This window comes from Musca domestica, unplaced genomic scaffold (genome assembly GCF_030504385.1).
Source record: "Musca domestica strain aabys unplaced genomic scaffold, Musca_domestica.polishedcontigs.V.1.1 4, whole genome shotgun sequence".
In the NCBI taxonomy this organism is placed as follows: Eukaryota; Metazoa; Arthropoda; class Insecta; order Diptera; family Muscidae; genus Musca; species Musca domestica.
The window spans coordinates 6,789,095-6,802,748 of NW_026712328.1; the positions used below are offsets into that span (position 1 = coordinate 6,789,095).

General features: G+C 38.4%; 1 protein-coding gene across 1 annotated transcript; it reads right to left on the reverse strand.

Annotated features, from left to right (window-relative positions):
- Nucleotides 1-9,118: 9,118 nt before the first annotated feature.
- Nucleotides 9,119-9,682, reverse strand: LOC131804252 (NADH dehydrogenase [ubiquinone] iron-sulfur protein 3, mitochondrial-like). The gene has a single exon (XM_059126833.1). The coding sequence runs from the start codon at nt 9,611-9,613 to the stop codon at nt 9,134-9,136; it is 480 nt and encodes a 159-aa protein (XP_058982816.1). The 5' UTR covers nt 9,614-9,682; the 3' UTR covers nt 9,119-9,133.
- Nucleotides 9,683-13,654: the final 3,972 nt, after the last annotated feature.

Below are 13,654 nucleotides of genomic sequence, written 5' to 3' on the forward strand. Positions count from 1 at the left end.
CTTTCAAAAACTTCAAAATATTTGAAAAATACAAAACATTTGCTTTGTAATTTATGCCGAAACTACTTGATTTAAAAATGGATTGCCACAAGGGTTCAACTTTAATTCCAAATGAGCCAAAAATTGTCAAATCACTTAAAATCAACTCGCTGAAGGATTTTTTTTATTTTTGCAAGTCGAAGTATAATCACGATTCTCTAGAGTATATTTTCTATGTAATATAAGCCTTCAAGACAACTTTTTTATTACAATTTCAAATTTATTCCTTCTTTTTCTCAGTATCAACTGTTTCCGAAGCAGGTAGGGCTTTACGGGAGTTAGGGAATTGCTCCCATGGGGCAGACTAAATTCTTGGGCCAATTCTAGGGGCTCACATACCACACGTTTTTTCTCGTCATCATATCGCAACTCAACGTAACCAGATAATGGAAAATCACGACGTTGGGGATGACCTTCAAAACCATAATCGGTAAGAATGCGACGTAAATCTGGATGGTTGGCAAAAAGACACCATACATATCGTAGATTTCACGTTCATACCAGTTAGCTGCTTTGAAGACTTCGTTGCAAGAGTCCAATGGAGTCTGTATAAGTTCGATACGTTCCACCACAACTTTCCAATGCTCGATCAATCACGGATGCTGATTGGCGCACAGGCATCAGGATTTTTATGCAACAGAGAACTGCTTGTGTGGATTTCCATACAATTCCATTGAAAAATGTGGCTAAAATCATCAAAATACCGGATATCGGGGGTACCGTTATATGGGGGCTATACGATATCGTGGACCGATACAGCCCATATATATAACCGCTTTTGCCGATAGTAGAACTATCCCAAAAACGTGTGTAATTTCGTTCACAATCTCTTTCACCATTCAAAAACGTATAAGTTGATATGCCCTCCACCATTCTACGGAGAGTATATTAACTTTGTAACTCCTCGAAATATTCATAATATAACCTACAAAGTTCTAAAACTACCTAGCGATGTACGCCTGTCTGTAGTTGTAATCACGCTATATTACGAACGAATTGAGATAGAAGGCTAAAATTTAGCATACATGCATAGTTCACCAGTAGCCAGGTTACGTTCGTAAATGGGCCGTGTTGGTCCACGTTTTCGTATATAGTATGGTTTCAAATTTCGTTCTGAAAGATCCTAATGGGTATTACATCCTATGACAAAAAATTTTATATGCAGGTCCACATCCTCGTATAGAACCCATACAACGGTACCTCCCGATAGTCGGTATTATTCACCGGAATTGTTTCAAATTTTCTACTGAAAGATCCTAATGAGTACTACAACCTAAGACAAAAAATTGTCTGCGCTAGTCCACGTCTTCGGTACCTCCCGATACTGCTTATTTTCATGATTTTTGCAACATTATTGTATTGATCCTCCAACTCCTTTTATGAAGCTAAAATTGATCCAAATGCTTTCATTGGAGTTCCAAGTATGAATGTTAAAGGTCCTATATTCATTCGTATCAGTCATTTCTAAGAATGTTATATTTTGAATTTGTTGTTCATCGTAGTTTTTGTAAATTTGAAGGAAACTGGAGCCCTCTCTTGTAGTTTAAACCTAGGGACGTATTTGGATCTCAAAGTAAACAAGCAAGATTGCGTTGAGGTCTCGGAAATAAATTGTCTCAAGCCAGTGACTTGAACTATGTTGTTCCGTGTAGGTAGCAGCAAAAGGTTTTTCACGTTCCCAGAAACAAAAGTTGGATTGTAATCCTGAGGCTATTAGAGCTCGGGTATCATAAAGTTGTCCTTTGGTTCCAATTTGTAAAATTGATGTCAAGAGTAGAATGTCGCTCACCAATTTGATTATTTGGAGGGTCAAAGTAGTAATAGTGGTTGGATCTAGGTTTTTAGTGGACTGTATTTGACCAAGTACCAGTGTTTCCACTCGAGCTAGGTATGTATAAGTTGTTTGGTTTTCCGTTCCCTTGTGTAACAAAATATTGTGTCTCTTAGTACAAATACGGCAACCAAAGCAACTTTTGCAATCTTTTCCTCGCATGGAAGTAGCTGAGACACATTTGTAAATGCACTTCCCTTCCTTGTTGTGCCATCTCTTTTCATTTTTCATGTGCCTTATCATCCAGAGACTTTGAATTCGTTTGTTTATTGCATTCAGCGCCTTCTTCTATGATCCCATGGTCTCGACGTATTGCTGTATTTATTGATAGGTTTTTCTTCTACATCTTTAACATAATCCTAGAAATCTGTACATGCTTTTTATGGCTTAAACATTATTAATTTTGAAAGATGAGCTTAGTCCAATAAAAAGGACTAACCTCGATTTAGATTGGAACTTTTAGCCAAAGTGTTATTTAAAAATAGGCTTTCTTCTTCAATTGTTACCGACGAGATCGATCTTACCTTGTTGGGTTTAGTCAAACTTTATTTCGTCTTCTTTCAAAAACTTCAAAATATTTGAAAAATACAAAACATTTGCTTTGTAATTTATGCCGAAACTACTTGATTTAAAAATGGATTGCCACAAGGGTTCAACTTTAATTCCAAATGAGCCAAAAATTGTCAAATCACTTAAAATCAACTCGCTGAAGGATTTTTTTTATTTTTGCAAGTCGAAGTATAATCACGATTCTCTAGAGTATATTTTCTATGTAATATAAGCCTTCAAGACAACTTTTTTATTACAATTTCAAATTTATTCCTTCTATTTCTCAGTATCAACTGTTTCCGAAGCAGGTAGGGCTTTACGGGAGTTAGGGAATTGCTCCCATGGGGCAGACTAAATTCTTGGGCCAATTCTAGGGGCTCACATACCACACGTTTTTTCTCGTCATCATATCGCAACTCAACGTAACCAGATAATGGAAAATCACGACGTTGGGGATGACCTTCAAAACCATAATCGGTAAGAATGCGACGTAAATCTGGATGGTTGGCAAAAAAGACACCATACATATCGTAGATTTCACGTTCATACCAGTTAGCTGCTTTGAAGACTTCGTTGCAAGAGTCCAATGGAGTCTGTATAAGTTCGATACGTTCCACCACAACTTTCCAATGCTCGATCAATCACGGATGCTGATTGGCGCACAGGCATCTCCTCTACAACTCCCCTGGCGGAGACCGTAGTGAGCGGATCGTCGCTGGGCATTGGTTGTTGTCGGTAGGCTCACCTTGCTCTCATTGGAAGTAGTTGTAGTTGTAATTGTAGACAGACATGGGACCCTCAGCGGTCACTCAGAACCATTGCGTTCACTTGTCTTTAGTCTTTGAAACGAAACCCAACACGGCCACTGTCGCCAACACCATATTTGAAAAGAGGTAAATTTGTTGTTTGAAAAGAAAGAACCAATAAAGCATAAATTATATTAAGAATTAATACTAATTTATCTTTGTTTTATTTCTTGTCATATTTCTTTCTTTACACCACGCACGCGTATCACCCGCACCGCACCAAACCTCTCACCTATACATCACCTCTTACATCATAATAACTATGGGGAGTTCTTGTTGTAACCACCGTTATCGAAGCCTTTCGCCCCACTCCCCTGAGTTAAACAGTTGGTCGTATCGAGCCGGATTCGAGCCAACATTTGCTATCGTGGATGAAGAAATCACTGGATTACTCTCATCATCACCAACATATTTGACTAAGAAACAGGTACGTAAATTATTATTTCTATTTGAAGTGAGCTACTCGCGTTTCTTAGTGCATATTAATTTGTTTAGTTTTGGTCGAATCGCGATTGCTTTACGCGCGTGTAATTGCTACAAAAAATACAGTCCACATATTATTCGTTGTACTGATCATCCTACGTCGCGGTGTTCATACATTTGCTTTTCGTTTAAGAACAAGTCAGTTTGTCGACTCGTATTAACACTTCTTGTGTTAATTAAGGGCATTCCCCTACACCAAGTAGCTTTATTGTTGTGAAAATAATCGTAATTAGCTTCCCTTGTACTGATCATCCGTCGTCGCGTTGATCATACAAAAAATATTTGGTGTTGTTCTATTCTATTTCGTTTTGTAATCTCTTTGTTACGGACAGAGTTTTCTCAACAACCTCCTTCCATCGAGTTGTTGATGTTGTTTTATTCCCCCTCGTTCTTTCTCTACCCCTCAATTTAGTTGGAGGAGAATTTTGCATCATCGCTTTGTCCATAACATAAATACATATTACACATTTGGTCGCTGTTGTTATCCCCCTTCACGTTTCAAAGGTTGAGCCCTTTAACGAGCAACACTCATTAGCAAAAACAACATCCAATAATCTCTTTTTGCTTCGCTCACAATTCATTTTACATCGATCCAACAAGTGGATCTTTAAAGAGTTGTTGATGTTGTTTTATTCCCCTCGTTGTTTCTCTACTCCCTCGCCTTAGCTGAAGAAGAATTTGCATCACCACATTTGTTATTACAGGACACATACATATTTCATCACATTTGGTCGTTTGGTTTATTTGTTTTTGCATTCCCCACCAACCAAACTGTGCTGTAATTCTAACTCCAACATTTCTTTTCCCCTCTAAAGGCTGAGCCCTGCAATGAGAATTTGTTGTTTCTAATTTACAAAAACAACGCACATATTATAACAGTCCACTCTCGTCTTTGCATAAAATATTATTCATTGTACTGATCAACCTACGTTGCGTTGATCATACAATTGCCTTTCGTTTGGAAACAAGTCAGTTGGTCGACTTATATTAACACTTCTTGTGTTAATTAAGTGCATTTCCCTACAACAAGTAGTTCTGTCGTTGTAAAAATAATTAGCTTTCTTTGTACTGATCATCCGTTGTCGCGTTGATCATACAAAAATATTTGGTGCTCTTGTTCCGCTTCGTTCATTTGTTTCGTTTTCTAACTCTCATTTCAAATGAACACTTTGTGAGAAAAAAAGTCTCATTTGACAAAAAATTGTTCCCCTCGTTGTTGCCCTACTCCCTCGCCTTAGTTGAAGAAAAATTTGCATCACCACAGCATACATTCATATTCTTTTATATTTGGCCGTTTGGTTTATTTATTGTTCAATTTCTCACCAACCAAACGTTCGCTGTTGTTATCCCCCTTCACGTTTCAAAGGTTGAGCCCTTTAACGAGAATTGTTTGTTTCTAATTAACAATAACAACACTCTTGTAATAACAGTGCATCTATCTGTCGGTTGAGTACTTTGTCGTCGTCGCCAACGCGCATTTATTGTTGTTGCAATTCTTCTTCGTTTGTTTCTAACCGTCGATCAATTCTCACTTGAGAATTTGCATTGCCAAAAATTGCAACAAAAATACTTCATCATTCCACGCGCCCTTTTTAGCGTCGGTTTGATATACAGTAAAAATAACAACAAATTGTTTTGATCTCCAACTCTCACTGTTGGATCGTTTGTGGCGTCGCTTGTTGTGTGGGTGCGTAGCTGCTTACGCATAGTCATTTCTCTGCCGACGTCGCTTGTGTTTTATTCCTCTTTGTGCGATATCCGTTGTTGGTTCGGCACAGTGGGGTAAAACAGCATAATTTGTGAATTTTTTAAATTTAATTTAGAAATTATTTTTCGATAATTTTCTGAAATATTTTTTTTTGATAAATTCACCCTACATTCGGCATTCTTTGCAGACATATTTAGTGAAACATATTGGTGCAAATTAATCGTTTTTTGGTTAATTTTACATTTTGTTTAACTTCTGCTTGCAATTGCAACTCTACGTAGGGTTTTTGAAATTTTTTGACAAATTCACCCTACATTCGGCATTCTGTGCATATATTGAGGCAGCACATATTAGTTGAATCTGTTTGTTTGTGTGGCTATTTCGTAATTGTTTGGGTAAATAAATCACAGTTGTTTACACTATTTGTGATTCTCTGTAGGGTTTTGGGTATTTTTTGGAAGAATACACCCTACTTTCGGCATTACTAAAGTATTAATTATCTTAATTTTGTTAATATTGGAGTAATTTTATTCTTTTTAAATTTTGTAGTTTTTGCCATATAGGAAAAGTTTTTCTTAAATTTTCTCCTATTTAGCTTTGTTTTCATTCCCAATTTTACCAAATTCGTGGAGGTTTCTTGAGGGAGCTTTTTATTTCTCGTAGTTGCATTTGTTTGCTTTGTTTTTCCGTCTACTCCACGTAACAGAATGTCGATAACACCAGTTACTCGATTAATTAGAGCTACTAACACTGTTCTCAAGTCTGTTGAATACTTCGAACAGATAAATGAATCCCAGTTTACAGTATTTAATCTTGAAATCCGTATTTCGGAAATACGAGAATTGTGGGAAAAGGTTTTGATCACCTACGCTGAGTGTAAAAACTACCTCACGGCATCCGAGACTGCACAGACTGACCATTTTGATGTCGTTGAGGAAAAGTACAATAATGCATTTATTGCATATCATTGGTGTTTGACCACCATAAACAAGCATCTTGTCCGCCTTAAATCCCCACTCAATGAAATTGGCTCTCCTGCTGAGGCTCCTCAGTCCTTACCTGCTCCCAGTTCTAACGTACCAAACACAGCTATTTGTAATGAATCTAATAGAACACCACCTTCAGGCTTGCTTTCGAGCGAACCTCTCTTATCGGTTCCTGTGCAGTCTGTTTCTCCACCCGTTGATGCTTTCTCCGAATCTTCCCCCAATAATAGTTGCTCCAATCCACTCTTCGATAGTCGTTTTCTCGTAGTGCCTCCTATTGATATTGAAATCTTTGCTGGTGATTTTATGTCTTCGCCCACCTTTCGCGACTTATTTACAACCTTTTTTGTAAAAAATGCACGCCTTTCCGACATTGAACGTCTTTGCCATCTTATGCAGAAGACTACCGGTGAGGCTCGAGAAATCGGTTGCAGATTTCCACTCATCAATAGCAGTTTCCCATTGGCATGGAAAGCTTTGACGGATGCGTACGATAATAAGCGCATTCTAGTAAATAGCCACATCAAAACCTTGTTTGATATTCCTCCACTAAATATTGAAACTTGTTCGGGTTTGAAAAATGTCCAACGTGGAATTAATAGTTGTCTCGCTGCAATGGCCGTCCATGACGTCGCCACGGATCAGTGGGATCCAATCATTGTGTATATTTGTTTACAGCGTTTGCCTTTAGCCACTATAGCTTTGTGGGAACAAAGTATCAAAAATAAGTCGTTGTTGCCTTCCTGGCCAGACTTAGATGCTTTCCTCACTGAAAGAATACAAACTTTGCAATATATTCAACATATGCGTAGAAATCTGCCCAATAACATTGATTCTCCTAGTTTCTTGCCTAAATCGTTGTCATCCCAGAGTGTTTCACCTCATCACTCTTCCACTAGGTCGTTAGCATCCAAGCATGCTAGCACATCTAATTCCACCATTAACAAGCCATTGGTACATGAGCCAAAATGTGTTGCTCCATCTCCTCGGCCAAACACTTATTGCTCCATTTGTCCTAACGAGAGTCATGTTCTTCGACTCTGCCCCAAGTTTATGCAACTTTCGTTTGAGGACAAATTCTTAATCGTGAAAAAGAATAAGTGTTGCATAAATTGTCTTTCGCGTGGCCATGTAGTTAAAAATTGTCATAGCACAAATAGTTGCAAATCTTGCAAGCAAAGGCATCACAGCCTTCTTCACCGGCCACAAATTAGTAGAGTTGTTGCAGCATTATACTCAAAACCATCTCCGGTTTCCAACAATATTAAAAGTCCAAAATCTTCGCGGTTCTGCAAGTCTGCTCAAAATATAGTTTCGGATTCTAAAAAAATACCTCCGGTTCTTACTAAAATCAAAAGTCGAGGTACAAAGTCCCCTCCTAGTTTTACTAAGATCAAAAGTCGAGGACATAAGTCTTCTAAAACGCACCCACCTTCTGCTAAAAATAATTCAAACAGTCAGTCTTCCAACACCATTGAAGATCATGTGCTCTTGGGAACTGCACTGGTAAATATTGTTCATGATGGTAAGTCGTACACTACTCGTGCAATTGTAGATCCTTCCTCTAAAGCATCGATTGTAAGTAAGAAACTCAAAAATGCAATTGGAATTTCAACTTGTCCTTTGAAAATCAAATCTAAATCTAATTCGCCAAAAGAAGTTTGTTTGCTTAAGTTGTCTTCTCCTAAAAACGCATCAAGAATTGTGGAAACAAAAGCGTTAGTCTTACCCAAAGTAAAGGGGAAGTTGTTTTCGTCACCATCTATTAGCAATTTGAAGACTCGGATTCCTAACTTAGATTTAGCGGATTCTTTCGATAATAGCTCAATAGATTTGCTACTTGGCGCTGACTTGTATCCTAAAATTATAGAAGCTGAACCTCCAAAAATTGTTTTGGATTCGTTGCTGGCCCAAAAATCTTTTTTCGGGTACATCCTTACCGGTTCAGTACCTCCCGCGACTGTATCCTAATCTTGCATCAAGAATTGAAATCGTCCAATTTAGAAAAGAATCGTATCATATATAATCAAAACCTGTTGAAATAGTCACTTGCGCTAAACATGTAATAGTAAATCGCATCTATTTATAATTCGTCATATCGCTTTGATAATTTGAAAATCTGCAACTATAGCTCACTTAGGAATCTGAATTTACGTTCTCTCCTAACTTATAACAAAGTGATATTAATTGCTAGACTCGTAGTTCTAGCAAGGGGGCCGGAATGTATAAGTTCGATACGTTCCACCACAACTTTCCAATGCTCGATCAATCACGGATGCTGATTGGCGCACAGGCATCTCCTCTACAACTCCCCTGGCGGAGACCGTAGTGAGCGGATCGTCGCTGGGCATTGGTTGTTGTCGGTAGGCTCACCTTGCTCTCATTGGAAGTAGTTGTAGTTGTAATTGTAGACAGACATCGGACCCTCAGCGGTCACTCAGAACCATTGCGTTCACTTGTCTCTTAGAAACGGAAGCATAAACACACGGCCTCTGTCGCCACCCCAATTACTAAAGGTAATTTGATTGTTATCGAAAAGAAAGAATCACCAATAAAACCATGAATTTATATTAAATATACTAATTCTCTCATCTGTGTTTTACTTCTTATAGTTTGTCTTTCTTTTTACACCACACACGCGTATCACCCGCACCTCACCAAACCTCTTACCTACACAACTCACATCATAACAACTCTGGGGAGTTTTGTTGTTGCTACCGCTGTCGAATCCTTACCCCCACTCCCCTGAGTTAAACAGAGTCAATTCATCAGTGTAGGTCTTAACACGAATGCAAGAATTATAACGCAATGACAAAATACTGTAAATGACTTCAAAACGGTATTTGCGGCTGGGGACGTCCATGCCAGCAATGTCAACCAAATTGGCAAATTGAGCTTGATGGTGATCCTTTAAGAACTGCAACACTGGAACTACACCCTCTGGTGCAATAAGGACCTCCAATTCATCGCCAGAGGTTAACTGAACTTTTTGCACGTACTTGGGCAAGCACTCAGCAACATAACGCCCAAAATCGGATAAATGGCTCCTTGCAGTCTCATTTGGCTTGCGGATAGTGGGTTTGTTCGATTGAGCATCGGTTGCAGTACTGGCCAAACGCAAAGCACCGACATTTGAAGCCGCAGCAACACCATTTTTGGCCACCGCTTGGGAAGCCAATCTGAGGCCAACGTTTCTGATTAATCCAGCCATTTAAATCCTGGAGATCCTGAACCGTGCTATTTTTTTCGGATTTGACAGTTTATGTAATGTATTTATAAAAAAATCAAGAAGAGGATTGCAACTACAAAAAATAATAAACGGCAATAAAAAAAGATGTAAGTTCGGCCAGGCCGAATTTTGAATACCCTCCATCATTTGAACGAAATTGACGATTCTCAAAACCAATAAAATCCGTTACAAATTCTGATAAAATCTTAAAAATACCGAATAAAAAATTGTCCATTCTCAAAAACAATAAAATCGATTAAAAATTCTGTTAAAATCTTAAAAATACTAAATATAGCTGTTATATTAGGGTCTATACGACGACATGGACCTGCATAAGTAACCTTTGTCATAAGCCAATACAATATTCAAATGCGAAACTTAAAAAAAATATTCTCCGATTTTTTTGTAGCTAAAAATGTAGCTAAAATCATTAAAAAAACCTGAATATCGGTAGGTACCGTTATATGGGAGCTATACGAAGACGTGGACCTGCACAGACAATTTTCTGTCTTAGGCTGTAGTATCCATTACGAACTTCAAATACCAAATTTGAAACAATTGCGATGAATAATGTCGCTAAAATCATCAAATACCGAATATCGGGAGGTACCGTTATATGGGAGCTATACGAAGACGTGGACCTGCACAGACAATTTTCTGTCTAAGGCTGTAGTGTGCATTTCGAACTTCTACTACCAAATTTGCAGCAATTGCGATGAATAATGTCGCTAAAATCATCAAATTACCGAATATCGGGAGGTACCGTTATATGGGGCTATACGAAGACGTGGACCTGCACAGACAAATTTCTGTCTGCCAGTTTTTGGTTGCTTATTTATTGCAATTCAGCATTATAAGTTACAGGTGGCTGCATGCATATGCATGAGTTTGTGTATTTTTTTAATATTATATGCATCATTCTGGTTTCATGTTATTGTGCGGCGGCCGGTAAGTGGCTAACCAACAATCCAAATCGGGCGTAGTTGTTGAATTATCTGGTGGGGTCTTTTAGTATCAGATCTGAGTAAATGCGTCTGGGCAGATCTTCGGTTATAAAGGCATATACCTTCAGACGCCAAGTACTGTTTGTGTGGTGGGGCGAAACTGTGAAAGTGATGAATCACTCCCCTTTGTAAACCCTCGACAGCATACCCAAATGACAGAACGCTGCATTAGGATATTTTTGACATCGTAGCAGATTGACTTATTATGGCCCACAACATGCCAAAGTCCTCCATATCCTCGGTCGTTACCCGTACTATCGCCGTTGGTACAAATACCAAATACCACGCAAAAGCTGGTGTGGATATGGCCTCTATGTGAAGCGACACCTCGTCTAATCGCAACCGGCAACCAGTTAATGACGGGCAGTCAGGCCCAAGTGGCTTCTGGCTTGGCAATTTCGCTGGAAGGGCTTCTGGGTGCGGAAACTCTAAAATGCACTTTGGGCATGGTCTTCTTTGCATAGCCCACGCGATTACCGCCAATATCTGGGTCTCTCTTGGCAAATAAATAAATTGGTGAACGATTCAGGTACGATTTAAGTGAACGATTAACACGAAATGTGAATTAACAACTGCATAAACAAATTATTGTGTTTTGTTTTAAATGGTAAACAAATTATATTTGTCTTTGGTAGTTGAGGTTCGTAATAGATACTACAGCCTATGAGAGGAGATTGTCTGTGCAGGTCCACGTCTTCGTATAGCCCCCATATAACGGTACCTCCCGAGATTCCGTATTTTGATGATTTTAGCGACATTATTTACCGGAATTTGGTATAAAGGGGATGTGCTGAGGGAATTGGGAGTGAGTGAGTGAAGAACGTCCATCGTGCGCAGACATTAAATCGGAAGACGTCGATACCAAAGTCTCGGGGAATATCGGCGGTGAAAAAAAGAAAAAGTGAATTGGAGCAACGTGCTGGCAGCTGGTGGACAAAATCTTTGGGTAAGTTTACTGTACTGAGGAAATATGAAAAGTAACCCCAACCCAATCCCCAACATAAAGTGCTAGTGAAAATTAATATTTGAAGATTTTTACGATCGAGAGGGCCGAAAGGTCTCCCGACTATAATATTTGAAGTTTTTACGATCGAAAGGGCTGAAACGTCTCCCGACTATAAAAATTAATGTTTTTCAGATCGAGAGGGCCGAGAGGTCTCGCGACTATAATATTTGAAGTTTTTACGATCGAGAGGGCCGAAAGGTCTCCCGAACTGCTATCAGGAGGACCGAAAGGTCCCCGGCACATTAGTTCTGACGACTTTTCCCATCGAGGGGCCTGAGCAGAGGAATATAATCCGGAAGAGGTATCGTCACGGAACCACCTATTGCCAGAGACAACCAGCACGCAGAGGCTTTAATAACAAAGATTTTTTATTGTTTGGTAACGTTCGCAGTCCCGTTATAAAAGGGTCAGAGCTCAGAAGAAGACGGTTAATAAGATCTGTATGTTGTAAAACACGAAATTTTTTCGGGTATGTTTAGTCGAAAATTTTTTATGTCTTTGTTTCTATACTCCGCGGTCTCCTCCGATAATTCTCCAATCGATACCATGGCATATTTTATAACGTCGGAAGCATGTATTAAAATTGTATGTACTATGGGTGGAAGATAGCAACATGGATATCTATTTGTTAACTCTTTAGCAGTTCCCAGTGCAAAGGCCTTAATTTTTTCGACAATAATATTGTACCCAGAACACAATGCTTGTAACAATATTGAACTCCTCTTAATTACATTTTTATCAATTTCTCTTATTTCCGCAGAAACTCGCCATAAAACTAACAAAACTGCAGCGAAGTCACTCAATATTTTGGGGATAACATACACATCTGACAAAATCAGAGAGTTAAACTAGCAGTTTTAGAATCTTAGGCCCATTACTAATAGCGTGGAAAAAATCACATTGGAGGATTCAGAAGGGAAAACAATTAAAATCTTAACTGAAATCCAATTTTATTGTTAAAATTAATCTTAAAGACAATTCAGAACACGCACATATTCTATATTACACACAACTATTAAACACACAAATTACTACACTAAAACTAAGTCAATACCTTGCGTTTCAATAATTATGCCAAGATTTGTCATTTTGAAATGTATTTAATTTTACAATACAGTTCTATTTTTACTCCACTTTTGCACTGATCCAACTGAAACAAGTAAAAAAGCAGTAAGTTCGGCAGGGCCGAACTTTGAATACCCTCCACCATTTGGAACGAATTAGGACATTTCCAAAAAATAAAATCCATTAAAAATTCTGTTAAAATCTCGGAAGGTGCCGATATATAGGGGATAAACGATATTGTGGACCTACATAGATAAATCTATGTCTAGGGATAAAGTACTCACAAATAACTCCTTGTATAAAACTTAAGATAATTCCGTTTAAAAATGTGGCTAAAATCATCAAAATACCGAATATCGGGGGGTACCGTTATATGGGGGATATACGATATCATTGACCTATATACAGAACTCCCTGTCAGGGGGTAAAGTGTTCACAAAGAACCCCTTGTATAGAATTTCAGACAATTCCGTTGAAAAATGTGACTAAAATCATCAAAATACCAAATATCGGGGGTACTGTTATATGTGGACTATATGATATCTTGGACCTATATAGACAATTCTCTTTCAGGAGGTAAAGTGCTCACAAGGAACTCGTTGTGCGGATTTTCAGACCATTCAATTGGAAAATATGGCTAAAATCATCAAAATCCCGAATATCGGTTGATACCGTTATATGGGGTTTATACGACATTTTTAACCTATATAGACAATTCCCTTTCAGAGGGTAAAGTGCTCACAAGTAACCCCTTGTGTAGAATTTTAGACAATTCCTTCGAAAACTGCGGCTAAAATCATCGAAATACCGAATATCGGGGGTACCGTTATACGGGGGATATACAATATCGTGGACATACGTAGACAATTCTCTTTCAGGGGCTAAAGTGCCCACAAATAACTCCTCGTGTGGATTTTCAGACTATTCTATTAGAAAATGTGGCTAAAA